The sequence below is a fragment of the Hibiscus syriacus genome, unplaced genomic scaffold, assembly GCF_006381635.1.
Source record: "Hibiscus syriacus cultivar Baekdansim isolate YM2019G1 unplaced genomic scaffold, ASM638163v2 tig00113338_pilon, whole genome shotgun sequence".
Taxonomy (NCBI): Eukaryota; Viridiplantae; Streptophyta; class Magnoliopsida; order Malvales; family Malvaceae; genus Hibiscus; species Hibiscus syriacus.
In genome coordinates, this window is record NW_024063457.1 from 610468 (window position 1) to 628228 (window position 17761).

Below are 17761 nucleotides of genomic sequence, written 5' to 3' on the forward strand. Positions count from 1 at the left end.
ATAATTTTATATCAACTTGATAAAGTTAATAGCTATTTTATAATTTATAAAGCTTTAATAACTAAAAAGAATAGTTTAACGACCCATTTGGGGTGTATTTTACCGTATTACCTTTTTAATCCCTTGATGCAATTTTAGAATTTCAAAGAAACGTAGAGAGTCGTGTCAAATCAGGCATAAACGTTGGAAACTTGGGTCGCATGCGGCGCCGGGGCTCGGCTTCACCTCTCTTATTTTAATCTCCCATCGTTTTCCACAACACCCCTTCACCACTATATTCATCCAAAACCACAATCCATCTTATAAATACCTCTTCAAACCCAAACAAGCGCCAACACAAATCAGTATTTCATTGAATTCCCAGATTTCAATCATATATTTGCATGGCTCTCAACAACGATCTCTCCGTCATCCTCCCTCGTGTTCTTATCGTCTCTAGACGTAGCGTTCGCAAGAACAAATTTGTAGATTTTGTTGGTAAGTTCTTTTTAGATCTTTCATGGGTAATACTTTCTTTTTATTTTTTTTCTTATGGAATTTTGGGTTTTTAAAATTTGCAGGTGAATATCACCTTGATCTTATAGTCACCTATGGTGCAGTTCCTGCGATTGTTCCACGAGTTAGTGGGGTTCATATGTTATTGGATAGTTTCGAGCCAATCCATGGTGTTCTTCTTTGCGAAGGAGAAGATATTGATCCGTCTTTATACGAAGCCGAAATATCCGGCCTTTCGCCTGAAGAAGTTGAAGAAATCAGGAGACTGCATGCAAGTGATACGGCCGTCGATAAAGAGAAAGATTCGATCGAGTTAAGGCTAGCAAAGCTTTGCCTTGAAAGGAACATTCCTTACCTGGGAATTTGCAGGGGTTCACAGGTTTTAAACGTTGCTTGCGGTGGTACCCTTTACCAAGATATCGGAAAAGAATTGACAAGGAAGTTACCGGAAAATCAAAGGGTAGTCCACATGGATTATGATAATTACGACGGACATAGACATTCTGTGAGAGTAGTGGAGAATACCCCTTTGCAGTGCTGGTTTAAGGATTCTTTGGAAGAAGGGAAAATGGATATTCTGGTCAATAGTTATCATCATCAAGGAGTAAAGCGATTGGCACAACGATTTGTGCCAATGGCTTTCGCACCAGATGGACTGATCGAAGGATTCTATGATCCGGATGCGTATAACCCAGAAGAGGGTAAGTTTATAATGGGACTTCAATTTCATCCTGAGAGAATGAGGCGACCTGACTCTGAAGAATTTGATTATCCAGGATGCCCTTATGCTTATCAGGTTTGCCTAGATTCATCCTTTGTTATTTTGATTTGGGATTTGGTAGAAGATGTTTTATATTTCTGGCACTTTGGTGACAATTTGTGCAGGAATTTGTGAAGGCTGTAATTGCATATCAGAAGAAACTTAATAGCTCCACCTCATTGCGAAAGCCATTGAAGCTTAACAAGGAAATGGAGAACAAGAGGAAAGTCATAGTCCGAAGCTTCTCACTTGCAAAGAATTTATACACTGCTGGAAACGAGATGCATCCTTCTAAAGAATCTGAACTTGAAGCTGGTGCTGAATTTTTGGAGGTATATATTCAAAGAGTTTTCCTTTCTAGATTACTTAGCTGGTTAATCTTGGGTCTAAGATTTAGATACTCATAATATTGGATAATTCCGTAGTTCTGTTTTAGAATTTTAACATAAAATGTTCATTTGTTTATTCTAAAAATTAGAAAATTGATAATAATTTCAATTACAATTGAGAATGTTATATTTGAGAATTCTATGAGTTTCTTGATGATAACTTTTTATATTGTAATCATAATTATAGTTACGTAATTTACATAATTTGTTATTAGGTTTCAACTAAAATGTATCCTCTTACTTTAAAGAATTACACACTTATATTAACCGATTCTAGGCTGTTATTTTTTAATCTTACATTACCTAGTTGTATCTTAGACTCTCCTGGATAATTTGCGTGAAAACTGAATAGAAGTTAAGCAGCGAATATTAATAATGTATATGTGATGGTGGTGATTGAGTGAGATGGTTTGTTTTTGCAGTCAAACACAGCGCTTAGCGTGCAGCAAGAGAATAGGCTGAAGCAGATGGGAGCAACGGTGAGAAACGGAAGCCATTACATCGAAAAACTAAAGTTAAATGAAGAAAGGGAAAAGCTGGCGAGAAATGTAATGGGGAAGATGTCGGTCGAGCAGCTGTCTGATCTAATGTCGTTCTACCACATGATGGGGCAGATCTGCTCTGAAGTTATGGAAAGGAAACTAAATGGCATCGTAAATGACAATGGGTGCTAGTTGTTGGGGTTCTTCCGGTGAGGGTAGCATCTGTTTTTGTTGTCAATTCACAGGAAACCTGGGTCTGTTATGTCTGCCTGGGGACTCACAGGAAACCTGGGTTTGTTTCGTCTGATGTGGTCCCTGTGTTTTGTCTTATTTGATTCTTTTCTTGTGAATTTGTCATTTACTCTATCGAGTCCCGGGTAGCTTAATTTCGTCTATATTCATTAATTGTTTTTGTTGGGAAAGAAAAAGTCGCTTCAATTAGACATCGTCTGTGTAATTATTAGTACACAAAAATTAATTTTACGGCGAAGATTCCATTTTAAATCTTAGACGAAATACTACATTCCCAATATGCCTTTGATTTCCATCTTCTACGTGCATTGAATACTCACCAATCTGTCTTTGGTTCCATTTGAATCCACATTTCTAAAATTAGACATTAACCCATATTTTCTTTGTTATTTGCATAAAATTTCCTTATTTTTACATTTTGATCCCTATGATTTACTATCTAATTATGATCCACCATTTCCAAATTTTCTTTATTCTCGACATCAGTGGATACTAATTCAAAATTCTTTAGATTCCCCCATCATCTCCCTCATCAGTATGACCACCATAATAGTTTTCAATTTTGCAATTTATATTGTTAATAATTTAAAAAAACTTTGAACGTATATTATCTTGTAATCACCCTAAACTATTAGAAAAACAATATATATATATATATGCTTCTTTATTCTAAAACAAAAAATAAAAATAATTAAATGAAAGGGCAGCTTTGAACCGGGTCTGAGCTTAAATAATGAGGAAGTATTTGATTATTTAAATGCTGTTTTTATTAAATCAAAGCCGTTGAATCCACGAATTAAGTTGTTTTAGTGGTTAAAGAGATGGTTGTTATTCTACGAGGTTTTATGTTCGTGCAGATCATCTATAAGAATGTTTGAGTGTTTATCATCAAATAATTGAATATATTTCGAATAGATATCATCTTATAATCCTCTCGTATTAATAAAAATAATCCGTTGGATCCACGAGGAGGGCCTCGAAAAGCAGTAATCGGAGATTTCAATTTACAATAAGATAAACAGGAAACGTGACTTAGAGGTTGTTTAAGTTTTGACTTTTGACACAAACCTTTAAGCCATCTGTGTGGGAATGACTAGGCATGCATGAAACATGCACGCTTTCCTATAATCGTGCGTTAAACATAGGAAAAGAGGGCTGCTTAAATAATTAACACACAAAATGATCGGTAACTTCGTAGTCGGTTAATGGCCGTGTTTATTACAAGATTTGTGACGTGGATGTAAAGTAATGTGTCAAAAGGTTTGGGGACACGTACCTAGCTAATCCATATTCAATAAATATTTTAATTATTTTTAATTAATTGACTATTAAGTATTATGAAAATTTTGCATGCTCAACGTAGAGTGCTGAGTACGCATCATTAATTTAATACATACAAATTTAAAATTCTAAAATACTTAACATATAATTATAAATTAGTTAAAATTTTAAAGGTAAATTAGTTAAAAAAAATTATATAATTTACCATGATCTTTTTTGGATAAACTATAACAGTGACCACCTAACTATTGCCCGTTTTTTTGACAATCGTTTTTAATTTTTTTCAACCATGTCATTATACTATTTAAATGCATTTAATCAAGCCACTTACCATTAACAATTAACGGAAGTGTTAATCTGGTAGTTAATAAAATTTGTATAATTACACATTTAATCCTTATTACTTACACAATCTATCAAACTGGTCATATTTTAAAATTAATTCAATATATTTTATTTTCAAATCATATAACTTCAAATCTTTTATATTGTAATATTAACAAATGATACATAAAGAATTATCCTCCAATCATATAACTTCACATTTTTTAATTATAATTTGATAATTTAAAATAAATAAGGGAAATAAAAAAAACCGGTGGATCAACAACGAAACATGTTTGAGATGATTTTGTAGTTGTTGATATCGGTATGTATACAATAAACCAAGTTTCACGTGGTATTTTTTTGAGTAAATGTACTTATAATATTTTCTATTATTTTGATTTTTTATTTAATATTGTTTTATATCTATATCTATACGTCTCATATAGATCATGTTACAATTTTGATATTTATTAAGATATATTTTTGAAATTTTCTTTAAAAAGAGTAACTAAAATATTATTATTTTTATCATTGATGAACTTCTAACAATTAATTGATATTATTTGAATAAAAATTTTATTTTTAAAAATCTATTTAGACATTAGACAATTGACATGATAAAATCATCAAATTATAATTCTATGTGTATCATTTGTTAATATTACTATATAAATATTTGAAGTTATATGATTGGAGGACAAAATATATTTAATTAATTTAAAACTATGACCAATTTGATAGATTGTGTAAGTAATAAGGACTAAATGTGTAATTATACAAATCTTATTAATTGCCACGTTAGTACTTCTATTAATTGTTAATGACAAGTGGCTTGATTGAATGCATTTAAATAGTTTAGTGACCTAATTGACAAAATTTCAAAAATTGTTGTCAAAATGAAAAGGGGCAATAGTTAGGTGTTCACTGTTATAGTTTACCCAATAAAGACTATGGAAAATAATATAATAAATATCTTATTTTAACTAATTTACTTTTAATTTTTTAACTAATATATAATTATACGTTGAGTTCTTTAAAATTTAAAATTTTTATAAATTAATTTAGTAATGTTCCTTGTTAGCGAGGATACTCGTCGAGCGTAGAAGAATCATCCTAAGTATTAATATTATTGTAACCCAAAATCGACAATAAAGTTATTAGTTTGATTATCAAGTATTTAAATTTACTTTTTGAGTTTTTATATATATTTTACCATAAGAATCCTAGGTTCATTTTTTAAAAATATTTTTTATATCTTAAGTAATGAACCTATAATTATATATATTAAGAACATAAAATCTCTAAAGCATAGTTTTATCTCTCACAATAATAATTAGAATCACGTACGATCGATCTCATTAGTCATTAAAAGTCTGTTAATGCACATGCAACATTTTCTATTAATCTTCAAAAATTTCAAACCAATTTTCGAGGTGTTGTACATATGGTGTTGTTTATGCTGATTTGGAATATACTCAATCTGATTTGAATGCTCCGGCTGAGACCTTTTGTTTTCTGATCTTACTTCTTATTCGTAGGGATGAATTGAAAGGGTGGGTGGAGAGTTGCCTTGAAAATTTTAAATCAATATGTTTTGTAAATATTTTCTTTATATTTTAAAAAATTTATAAATTTATTATCTCTTAAAAGTTTTTTAAAATTTTAGAAATTCACCCCTCCTTATTTACGCGTAGAAGACCATCTTTGATGTTGAATGACAAGAAGGAAGCTTTGTCGATCAACATAATGTTGATGTAATTTTATCGTGGACTCTCGATGAAAATCCTAAAACCATTTAGGCAATTATCTATTACTCAATGGGCTCCAATTAAGGCAATAAGCCTTTCAAAATTTAGCAACCATTTATTTGAGGCCTTGGAGTTAGACCCATTATTCGAGAAAAAAGCATTTGGGCATGGCCGAGAAGAATCATTTGCTCAGCATGTGGATCTCCTATTTTTCATAATTAACGTTAGATATCGTAGTTATCTAAGTTTTAAATTTTTAAATACAATTAGCTTATTTAAAATCTTTTTAAGATAGTAATAATATATAAACGTTTTATAAATACAATTGTTCAAACTCGAAATTTTAAAAAAAAATATTGTTTTTGAACTATTAGAACCGTCGAATGGGTTGGAAGATTAGCAAGTTAAGAAAATAAGACCCCAACATTTTATTTGTATTTATTCTACAAGTCCAACCCTTCTTCCAAACCATGTCAACATTTTTGTCTGATTTAGTTCCGTCCACAGCTTAAAAATTCCAAAACCCCTCATTGACTCCCACGTGTCGTATGAATTTACCAAAAAGGCCCAAACATATGGAGATAATCACCTTCCCACTATACATTTCCACTTTTTCTTATTATCATAGAATTATATTCTTTCATTTTTTTAATTTTATAAAATATAAATTCAGAAATAAATTATGGATACATAACTGTTTCCCTTTTCTCTGTCCTTAGATCTCACTCTTCTTATTTTTATTTTTCTATTTTTCAATCTCTGATTCCACCGAGCTTGAAAATGGCGAGTCTTCACAGATTCAAGCTTCTGGCAACTCAGTGCGCCGTCGCCTCCAGCCCGGGTCGTAGTCCTACAACCAGCCCCGTTGTCCATCTCCACCGTCGCAAAACCCTTCGCATGCTCCTCAACCGCTCTTCCGCCACCGGTCGCCGTCGTTGTTACCGAGATCACGAAGAAAGCAACTTCGATCTTCCTCCTCCACCTCCTGCTACGCCAACTACCTCCAAGTCCGACAGCAATAAAAAACCCAACGGGAAAAAAGGCAGGCGAAAATTAAAGGAACTCTTCGTGGCGTCGCCGCCGTTTGAAGAAAGAAAGGGTAACGGTAAAAGCTGTGAAGAAAAAAACGAAGATCTGTTACCGGTTACCGTTGGTTCAGGTGAAGTACTTTCAAGTCGGGGCTCCGGTTCCGTGAGAACTGTAACGGCGTCGTTCCGGTACAGGTTATTAAGGAGAGCTTGGCGACCGATGCTGGTCACTATTTCAGAGTAAAATTAAACTACATATATTTTGATAACTTTGAATTAAAATTAATAATTGCAAAAAGATGTAGCCTTTTTATAATTGAATTTCTGGTGCTTTCTTCCCCACTTTTGTTTTATATTTTCGTTGAACTAAATTGGATTGATTACTATAAAATGGAATTGAAATCTGTTGGTTTTGATATGGAGAATACACTATGCTAACATGCGCTTGTATCGTCGATGATGCTAAATTCAGCGTGCCACCGGTTTTGGAATAACTGTAAATCACATCAAGATGGAATAAAGCGCCTTTCTTTTTAGATTTAGTAAAATAAATAAATAAAAGGTAAATACAATGTTTTCTTTCTTTTAAATTATCATAAAACCTTAATACAAAGTATAAACCTTTTCTCTGAATAAAATGCATGACTGATAAATATTCTTTTTCTAAAAAAATTCAACATTTATCTTATGATATTTTTCTAGTGAGGTTATATATATATAATTTTAAAAATAATTTTTATTTAATAAATTACTCATAAAAATCAATTTAATTTGATAGTTCAATATCTCATGTATGGTTAACCATTTTACTAGTTTATAAGATACTATATGTCTATAATTTTTTCTTAATTATTAATAGCATACACATACTTTATAGATATAGTTGTTAGAATTTAAAATCTTAAAAAAAAGAATAATACTTTATTTTAAGTACTTAGATAACTGAATAAGTTCACTAATTTGATTAGATTTGAGGGGCAAAATTATTATTCTGCATGAATTTATGGGAATAGAAGGTGGGGTAAATGGTCATTAAGAAGTGCTAGAAATCATGAAGACAAAGATATTGGGAAATTAAGAACTTTAACCCCCCTCATACACACCGATGATGATTCATTTGTAATTTTAATGATTTTTTTTAATTTTAAATTCTTTTAAATGATATATAAATTTAAAAATTTTGAATTGAAAACTAATATTAAAATATTTACTTTGTGTATAATACATAGTTAGTAAAATTTTATATAATATATTTAATAATCATCACCGGAACCTATGAAAATTTTAAAATATAAAAAAAACTAAATTTATAATTTATTATAAGTAGAAGAGCACTATAAGTAATAATCATATCCAAATATTTTATTTTATTGCCTTTTCATTTATACAATTCGTTGGGAGTATGTATAACTTCTTTTACAACGGCAGAAAACTAATATCATAATTATTGTGACTCAAAATTTAAAATTGTCAAATACTAAGCTTTAAATTCTAATTATTATATACCATGAAAAAATCTAAAATTTGAATTTATTACAAGAAATTTTTTACCAGAATGTTATATTTATTGCATATAAATAATAGTATGGATAGGGACCAAATTTTTATTTATATTTGCATACATTAATTCATTATATTCATATCTTATTTGGACTTTTAAAATCATGATGCTGGGCAGTTGTGCTACTTGATAATCATGAATTTTTCAGGTTTAAGTGACCATGCTTGTTTAATTTTTTTTTTTTGGGAATGAGTAAACAATTTACTCTTTTGTTTTAGGAAAACTTTCCATTCCAAAATGTTACAATGCATGACAAATTAAATGTCGAAAGAAAAAAAACATCGTAACCAATTCGAAGTTATGAGGCGAGTAATTCTTCTTTCCAAGTTTCAATTGTTAGAAAACATACATTATCACCTTACCTTTATGTATTCGAAACGTTGGTTGAAAACATACATTCATATTTGATAAAGATTGAGGTGCTGGTGAGAATTTCTTCTAAGTGATCAAAACTCTATTGGTTTTCCCTCATTCTAAGTAATTAGTATTCCTTTTGCAACAACTTAGCTATAACATAATGATTATCGAAAATCCTTTGACAAAACTTCGATAATATTTACCTAGCCCAAAGAAATATCTAATTTATATGATTTTTTTGGGCGATTTCCATTTAATGATGGCTTGAATCTTTTTTAAATAGATGAAAATTATCTTAACAGAAATAATATGGCCTAGAAAGGTTATTCGGATAATCAAAACTCGTGTTTACTAAGTTTGTTTTCTTAGAGAGTTTGCAGAATAGTTCATAGACATTTATCATGATCATCCTTATTTTTAGAGTATACAAAAATGTCATAAATGAAGACGATTACGAATTAATCCGAGAGCATTTTCGATAATATTCATATCTCAAGTCAATCTTTGAATGTTGAAAAATGTAAATCTTTGAGCTAAATTTTTTATAGGTAAAGGTAGAGATTTAAATGATGAATTTATTGATTCATATTCTACTCCATGAGACATTTACGATGATATCTCATATGCTCAAAACGGTTGAGTGATGAATGAGATATTGATTCTCAAAGTAGATTACTTGTGAATTATGTAAGAAAAATGAAAAAAAAAATCCCCTCATATATCATGATAGTAAGCATGAGAAATATTTATATAAATCAACTCATTAAATTATTTGAGTTAAGATTATGCCTTACGCATAAACATATGATTTTACAAATCGAAGTTCGTCAAACCCATCAAGGTTATGGGTGCACTTGTATAAAATGCATGACATGAGTGACATGAATGTTTAAACTAGTTGTAGGCCCGTTAGATATATTTTTTGTCCACTTTGAATTAATTTTTTTAAATATAACATATCTTTTTTTTTTGAATATTTTGAACTAAAATGATATTTTATGATTTCTTTAAATTCATATATTAATAGGATAATGTCGTGTAGTTCTCAAATTTATATTTGATTAAAATACCTTAATTTCAAAAATATTATTTTCAATTATTCTCCCATGTGAAACTCATATAAATATCGTGCAAACCTTCTAGATTAAACACAACTTGAAAAATTTTCTTCTTTCTCCTCTAATTTTCAGTGATAAGCGCAGTTAGGGCCTCTGGGGGTGTTCCTGATCTCTACATTTGTGCTACTGTAGCTGATCATCTAGTTGTTGTATCATGAGAGACAGACGACTGATGATCTCAAGCATCAAGGAGTTGTCGAAAATCTGTCTTAAGAAAACTACATAGCTATTAGCCTCAACTCGTTTCCAATCATTTGATCTATTTGAAATCAAGTATTTATTTTTATATTGTTTTTATTTTAATTATTAAAAAACTCCTTTTCATTTTATTGTCTCAAATTATTATACTTGTAACATTAAAAACATTACAACACCTTCAATTGGTTGAATAATCCAACAATTTGTGAAAGTGGGTACATGTTCTTGATTGTTACGTTATTAAGCTGTTTATAACCAATACAAATCTACAGTGACTCATTCTTTTTCTTTACAACAAAAAAACGAGAGATCTCATTGATAAAATGCTGGGTCGAATGAATCATCGATCAAATAGTTTTTGTAAGTAAATCTTCAAATCCTCTAATTTAGTAGGTTCCATGCGATATGGAGCACCACACATCGTGGCATTTCATGAGAGAACTTCTATTGGGCAATTACAAGTAATTCTATAAACTACCACAGTCTGTCCCAATGGACTTGTACCAACTTTGAGAAATTCACGTGTAATTAAAAAAGAATAAATTATCTATTCAATCATCCATCTATTATTTTTATTTTATTTTAATCATTCAATTATTATTTTTTAAAGTTATACTTAATATTAAGTTTTAATTCTGTTTTAGTCACCCGTTGTTAGAAAATTAACGATCATACTAGCATGACATTTTTTAAATTATTTCTTTAATTTCCATCTAATAATGTTTTATTATTTTTTGACAAGATGAATGGTTGAAATATAACCATGACTATATTAAAAGGGGATATGCTTTTTTTTTATGAATAGTTGAGAGTTTAATAAAAAATCTTTTTGTTTGGCATAATATCAAAAAACGTTCATAACGTTTGAACAGATAGTCACATTAGATCCTATTCATTTTTAGAGCATTTTGGCTCCCAAGTGTTTCATTTTGGGGCAAAAATTCCCTTATGTGAATGGAAACCTAACAAATGGATAATGCTCCAAAATAGGGGCCTTTTACCCTAAAATAAAACTTTGGGGGGCCAAAATACTCCACAAAAAAAGAATAAAGGCCAAGAGATTATTTGGTCAAACATTAATAACTCTTTCGCCTTAAAATAAAATGATAGATCCAAAGTGTTCCCAAAAAAGAACAGGGATCAAAATGACCATGTTATTAAACATTAGGGGCTAATTTTAATATTATGCCTAATGTTTTTTATTTAAAATTCGATGTATTTGTTTCATAGGTTGTTGAGCGTAATAAAAAGAACCTTGTTCGAAACTAATTTTACCCTTTTTTTTATTGAGGTTCGAAACTAAGATCAATAAAAGGCTATTCGAAAAATGAAAGGAAAAAGAACCTTGTTTATTGCTTTTGGAGCTCTCAAAACCGAGAGTGGTTACACTGCTTTTTTTGGATCTCTAACCGACCCCTACATATGATTTACAATCGGGTTCTTATACCCATCTTACAGAAAAATAGAAATGATTCAAACTGCTTTTTTTTTTCTTGCTTTTTTGTCTTCTGCAGACGTGGAGATGATGGCGTGCACGGGATGGCTTTGGCCGGTATTGGAACAGATAACACTGTGTGTTGATTGGTGGGTTGGCCGGTGGGTGTTCGGGTCGAGTCTGGGGCTGCCTGGGTTGTATTTTGGGTTTTGGGTATTGGTTCAGTTTGGGTCCAATTGTTGGGTTTTGATTTTTATTTGGGTTTGGGGTTTAATGGAAAAAATGGTGATTGCACATACTTCTATGAATTGTGTTGAAAGGGGGAGAATTGTCCACAAATTTTAGTTGTTAGAGAGTTGCTTTTAATGAAAAAGAAGAAGAAACCATACTTTTCTTCTTTTAGAAAAGTCATATGAATAGTATTTGTTGTTCCAAAAGCTTGCATTGATGTTTGACCAATTCTATTCACTTTAAATTAATTATGTGTAAGATAAATTAAGTGGTTTTAGTAGTTAAATGAAATGTTATTTTTATTTTTTTTAAAGTTTTAGATTCAAGCAATCGAGTCGTATTCTTGTGTACGCATTTATTTATTGTTAATTAATTAAGAGAATTTCGAATATATACTATCGCATAATCACTCGAGATTGGTTAAACAAATTCTCTTGCGCTTGGTATTCATCAAAGCCATCTGCCCCCTACAACTCTAGGATTGTCTTCTTCTTTTTCTCCAAGTTTAATCATAGTAGTATGGGATAAAAATTCAAGTAATGTTTACTAGCAATAGTGCACCGCCAAACTCCGCACACCATGAACTTTTATCCCGATGGCTTGACATTGACTCATCAATGTGTTACGAAGAAATGGAACTTTCCCAATTGAAATAAGGGTTAATAACATGGATTATCATTTATGTTTGTGTTTTATCCACTTTTAGTCATTGGTTTTAAAATAAAATAAGATACAATCATTTTACGTTTTTATTTAATTAAGATTTTATCACTTTCATTTTTATTTAATTAAGACGTGGTTATCACATGTTAACTATTGTTAACAACTAACATAATATGTGACGTGATAGTTGATATAATCACATATTTGATCCCTGTTATTTATATATTCTCTTAATTTAGTCATACTTTTAATAAATTTTAACATAAAATATATATTTTTAAATGAAAATAAAAATAAAAATAAAATATTTTAAATAAGTTAATAAAAAATAAAAGTTAATAAAAAAAATACTTTTTAAGTTAATATATATATAATATTATAAATTTAAGTATTTATAAACTAAGATAAATATATATATATATATATATCATGTTGTCTTCTTTAGACCAAACAATAATTTTGGCTTAATGGTTGGATACATGTTTAGTTTCCTAAGTGATCGATGTTTGATTTTTTTTTTGCCCCAATTTGCTTTCCTTTGTTTTCTTTCAACCAGAGAGTGACACATGTCACTCTTTGATTGATTGAAATAAATATATTAAATTAAAATAAAGTTAGTCCTCTAACCCAATAATGACACGTGACATGACATGTGAAAACATTCGATCGGAAGATTAAAATTATTTTAATTTATTAAAAATAGAACTAAATTAGAAGAATATGTAAATAATAGGGATCAAATATGAGATTTTATAAAAAAAATTAACTATTGTTAACGGCAATTAACTCAGGGTGACCGTCTTAATTAAATAAAAATGAAAATAACCATATTTTATATTTTTTGAAATCAATAATCAAACGCAACCCTTGAAATAATCTTAATTGATACAGTTTTAGTCTTTTTCCACTTCAATGAATTGTACCGAAAGGGAAAGAAATTGTCCTTTAATTTCTGAAAAATTTTAGTCGTTAAGAGTGCTGAAAAATGAAAACAAGAACAAATTGGCCATATTTCCACAAGAAATATTAATCGATACTTTAATGATTATATTATTATAAACAACTAAAACATTACTTAATTTTATCTTATACCTTCCGCTCATCAATCTTTTATTTAGAATAGTACTTAGACAGCAAAAACAGATTCTTTTTGCTGTCGGTAGATCGCAGATACCCTAGTTAAGCAACATTTAACACTTAGGAAATGGGACGCCGCAAGTGGAAGCAACTTTTTTAGCGTTGGGGCTGTTCACATACTGTTTAAGAGCCGGGTTCTTAATGTAAGTACAAAAGCATGGCTGCTGCTGCTTCAGCTTGCCGCAACATGTGGCCGTTGGAGTCGCCCCCGACGAGAACGCCGGTATGCAGGCGTTAAGCTGCATGGGATCACATGTGACTGCCTCCGCCGAGAAAATTTCACCCGAAAGCGTCACCACCGCCAGTGCCACCACGCATAAGGCAACAAAGGAAACCATCTTCATCTTCTCTTTTCCTGCTCAAGATTGTATTGTGTGCTTTTGGGGCATGAGTTGTGGCACAATTTATAGGACTTGCGAATGGTAACTGCTGAGACGTCACAGTCAATTTTCCAAAACGTGGGTCGTTGTGGAATTGAGGAGGTAGGTTACGCCGTGTTAGTAGAAATATGGTGTCACTGGTTGTTCTCATCATTTATTGAGAAATTAAGTCCCAAGTTTGGTGTCACAGTCTCATTGGGCATTAAATCATTATAAATTACAACAAAATATCTTAAATTTTTAATAATTTATTAAATAAGATTTAGGTTAGTTTTGACATTTAAGTAGGTTGATGGTATATTTTGAATTGTGTGGTTATAGGCGATTAATTTTTCCAGATTTGAACTAAAAATCGTAATTTGTAGTTAGTTTAAGACAATAGATGGTGAGGGACGGACACATAAATTTATATTAGAGAGTAAACTTAAATTTAAGGGACAAACCAAAAAATACATATTAATTTAAATATATCAAATTTAAATTTTTAGAGGGCTACTGTATGCTCTCTCTTTAGAGGGAGAGAAAAAGTAGCAGAAAAAGAAGAGTTCTTCTCTCGATGTTATGTTTTATGAGGGTTTTAGTGACTTTCAATGTTTGTGTTAGGATTAGTTGGTTCATGATTGTTATTCATAGGTTGGTTGGTTGGCAGAGTGAACGAACATAATTGTTTGACAGTAAATTTAGTATGACAAAAAATTTCGTATGGGGTGGACACAAATAAATTTCATAGTAGACACTTTTAATATAATGAACAACTAACATGCCCACCCTAGTTCTACATACATCCGCCACTGAGATAGAGGTTGTGAAATCCCTAACATTATGATCAATGAATAGGATCCTCTGAAGACCTCTTATTTCGGAGATGTTGGTCATTGGAGGAGAAGATATCTTAAAGAAGTATAACAAAGTTTATTACATAAAATAATTTTAAAAATCCTGGGTAAGATTTGAATCTTAATACTTATCATAATATTAATAAATATTTAATGAACTAAATAAATTTATTCTTTTATTTCTTTTGCTTTTAAATAACTATTTAAACCAAAATATACTATAAATAATATCACTTTTAAAATTATATTTTTTATTTTAAAATTATTTTGTTTCATCTACTTCAATGGGTATATCATCATGTTGATTAAAATATTGTATTGGTTTGGTGTCATGAGTTAAGTGAGTACCAATTTAATTGAGAAATTAAAAATTCATTTCTTTTAATACTAAAAGTTATTATTTCAATGGTTATTGAGTGGCATAATAGAACTTATTATATAGATGCAAGTGTGATAGGAATAGACTTGTATGCTCATTTGACGGAAGGATCTCAATAACATTGCTAGATATTTATTATAAGTTTAATCGAGTAGTTTGAATGCATAATGACATACTAGTCTATGAATAACATGTTCTTGTACATGTCAAGTGCATCATTTGCTTAGCATGTCAAAATTTGCATAGAATATATATTGTTAAAAAACTAGTAGAAACAACTCATCATGGTAGTTACAACTTGCTAACATTGTTAAATGTACATTTTAATGGAGTTTTGACACTTTAGGAAGCATAAGTTGATATGGAGATAAAACTAGTTTAATTTGGTGTATAATGTGCTTAAACGGAACTTAGGAAGCTAAAACACGAGTTTTTGCTATATTTGATGTTTCAAGCATGTTTGTACGACGTTTTTAATGAGTTAATGTTTGAAAAGTGTTTGCATAAATTAGAATGACCATTGGGCATGTTTAGAAGCAAATGTGTTGCATAAAAATGCCTAAAAATAACTTAGCATGTGGATCTCTTCAGCCACGTTTCTACTGTCATTCCTTTAAATCTCTGGAGCTCTTTAAGATGTTAGAGTTCTCCAAAGTTTGTGAAGTTTTGTATCTTTCGGACGTCTATTAACACTTTGACATGACTACCGAAAGACTCATGTCATTTATAATTATCTGATAACTACATATATTAGTTAGTTAACCTATAAATAATCATAACATTAGGTATAACATCAATACTAAGGGTAGTATACAAGTCTTCATGCAATACTAAAAGAACTTTCTCTCTCTCTCGACCACTATTCATTGTCGTCTTCAAGTCATATGCTCCATATTTTACTTTATTGAACAACCGACTGCGATTCTCTACTCAAATTAAAAGAGATGAACCGTAAATAATCGTCACAGCTCAACTTTTTTTCATAAATATATTTGTAATTAAATATATATACAAAAATATTAAATCTAACTCACAAGTACTATTAATGTAAATCAAACCTAATTATCATTAATTCAAATTGGGCGCTCACAGTTTCTAGTTGGTCTATCACATTAAAAGCCTCATTAATGCAATAACCGGTTACTTACTAACTAACATATTAATTCATATCTTTGAAAATATTGATGAACTTGCGGAGCCACACAATTTTAATTAAATATTAAAATATGGCCCTCAGCCTTCTGAAAATTGGATCAAAGTTTATGTAAAATTTGATTTATATATGCTGTAAGTAACTATTAATTGGTAAGTTAAAATATACCACATAAAAAATAAAATAAACAGACACAATGTGACAGAGTACAAAAATATCAAAATAAAAAAATAAATAACGTGTAAAATTTAATATAATTTATTAATTTAAACGTATACAAAATTAACATTAACACGATCAAACAAACCATGCAAAACCTGAAGGCTAAAGTTAAACACGCATAAAATTATAATTTTTTTTCTAAGTTGAGATGTATGTTGACACAATATGAATATGATACAACACAGTTAATTATCTATATTGAATTATTATGATAATCATACAAAAAATATATTACTACATGTAAAATAATATGAACACGTTAAAACTTATATAAAATTAATAGTTAATTTATTAAAAAAATATATAAATTTAAAATACTCTAAATAAAAGAGTACATATTTCATATAAAAAAATATAAACACAATAATATAAATGCCATTAAAATCTAAATTTGTATCTTAATGCATCTTCCAAAAAATATAAAAAAAATTACTAAAAAAAAGGTGGAAGACATTACCTTGTAAGTTTATAACTCACAATTTTTAATTTTTTTCCTCCCAGTTTTAGGATTTTGCCTTGATTAATTCGGACCGATCAGTTTCACATACCTGATTTTGGCAGGTGAGTCTTCCAACAAAATTTTCTACATACACAAACTCAATTCGAAACTTAATATCAAATTGCTTAACAATAGAACCAACTCCTATTCGTAAATAACTAATAATTTTTAATTAAAAGATTTAAAACACATACATGCGTTGGCAACGTATAGTATCCAATTAACTAAATATCTAAATTTACCCCCCCCCCCGAAAAAAAACATTTTGAGAAAATAAGTTGCTTAGGTGTAGAATCCACACCGAATTCTTAATTGAAGCTTCATAATTAATAGTTTAGTACTATATATCATTAAAATAAAGGGTAAAATACACAAATGGTCACTCAATTGTAGGATGCTACTTTATTAAATCCCCCGATTATTATAAGTTACAAAGTGATCCTCTGAATATAAGGTGTTGATTTATTGAGTCTATCGATTATTAAAGTTATCAAATGATAATATGACTATTCAGAAGTGAACAAATTGTTTAGATCCTGTAAATATTAGGCTTTCTACAGCTTGAGATATCTCCTAAAATTTTGTGGGTGAAGCCTTACACTTTGTAACACTGTAATAGTTTTTCTACTTAAATAATATACAACAATTTTTCCAAAAATGTGTTGACTTGACCTGGTGATCAGTGCACTAATACTTCATACTTTATCTAAGATTCAAATTCCTTCAATTATATGTATAATAATGATAATCAAATATTTACTTATATAAATTATTTAACTATGTATCAACATTTTATTTATATTTAGATCTAGCGTAAATTTAAAATTTTA

At 29.8% G+C, this 17761-nt stretch overlaps 3 protein-coding genes across 3 annotated transcripts; 2 read left to right on the top strand and 1 right to left on the bottom strand.

The window, feature by feature from the left end:
- Positions 1 to 242: 242 nt before the first annotated feature.
- Positions 243 to 2340, top strand: LOC120186369 (putative glutamine amidotransferase GAT1_2.1). The gene is made up of 5 exons (XM_039190323.1): positions 243 to 248; positions 365 to 477; positions 561 to 1291; positions 1381 to 1587; positions 2067 to 2340. The coding sequence occupies exons 2-5, from the start codon at positions 384 to 386 to the stop codon at positions 2316 to 2318; spliced, it is 1284 nt and encodes a 427-aa protein (XP_039046254.1). The 5' UTR covers positions 243 to 248; positions 365 to 383; the 3' UTR covers positions 2319 to 2340.
- A 4077-nt stretch (positions 2341 to 6417) lies between these two features.
- LOC120186371 lies at positions 6418 to 7961 on the top strand. The gene is made up of 2 exons (XM_039190324.1): positions 6418 to 7021; positions 7925 to 7961. Exon 1 carries the CDS (start codon positions 6515 to 6517, stop codon positions 7004 to 7006), a length of 492 nt encoding a protein of 163 aa, XP_039046255.1. The 5' UTR covers positions 6418 to 6514; the 3' UTR covers positions 7007 to 7021; positions 7925 to 7961.
- Positions 7962 to 13409: 5448 nt separating this feature from the next.
- LOC120186367 (non-specific lipid-transfer protein 2-like) lies at positions 13410 to 13840 on the bottom strand. Its single transcript, XM_039190321.1, has one exon. The coding sequence runs from the start codon at positions 13804 to 13806 to the stop codon at positions 13516 to 13518; it is 291 nt and encodes a 96-aa protein (XP_039046252.1). The 5' UTR covers positions 13807 to 13840; the 3' UTR covers positions 13410 to 13515.
- Positions 13841 to 17761: the final 3921 nt, after the last annotated feature.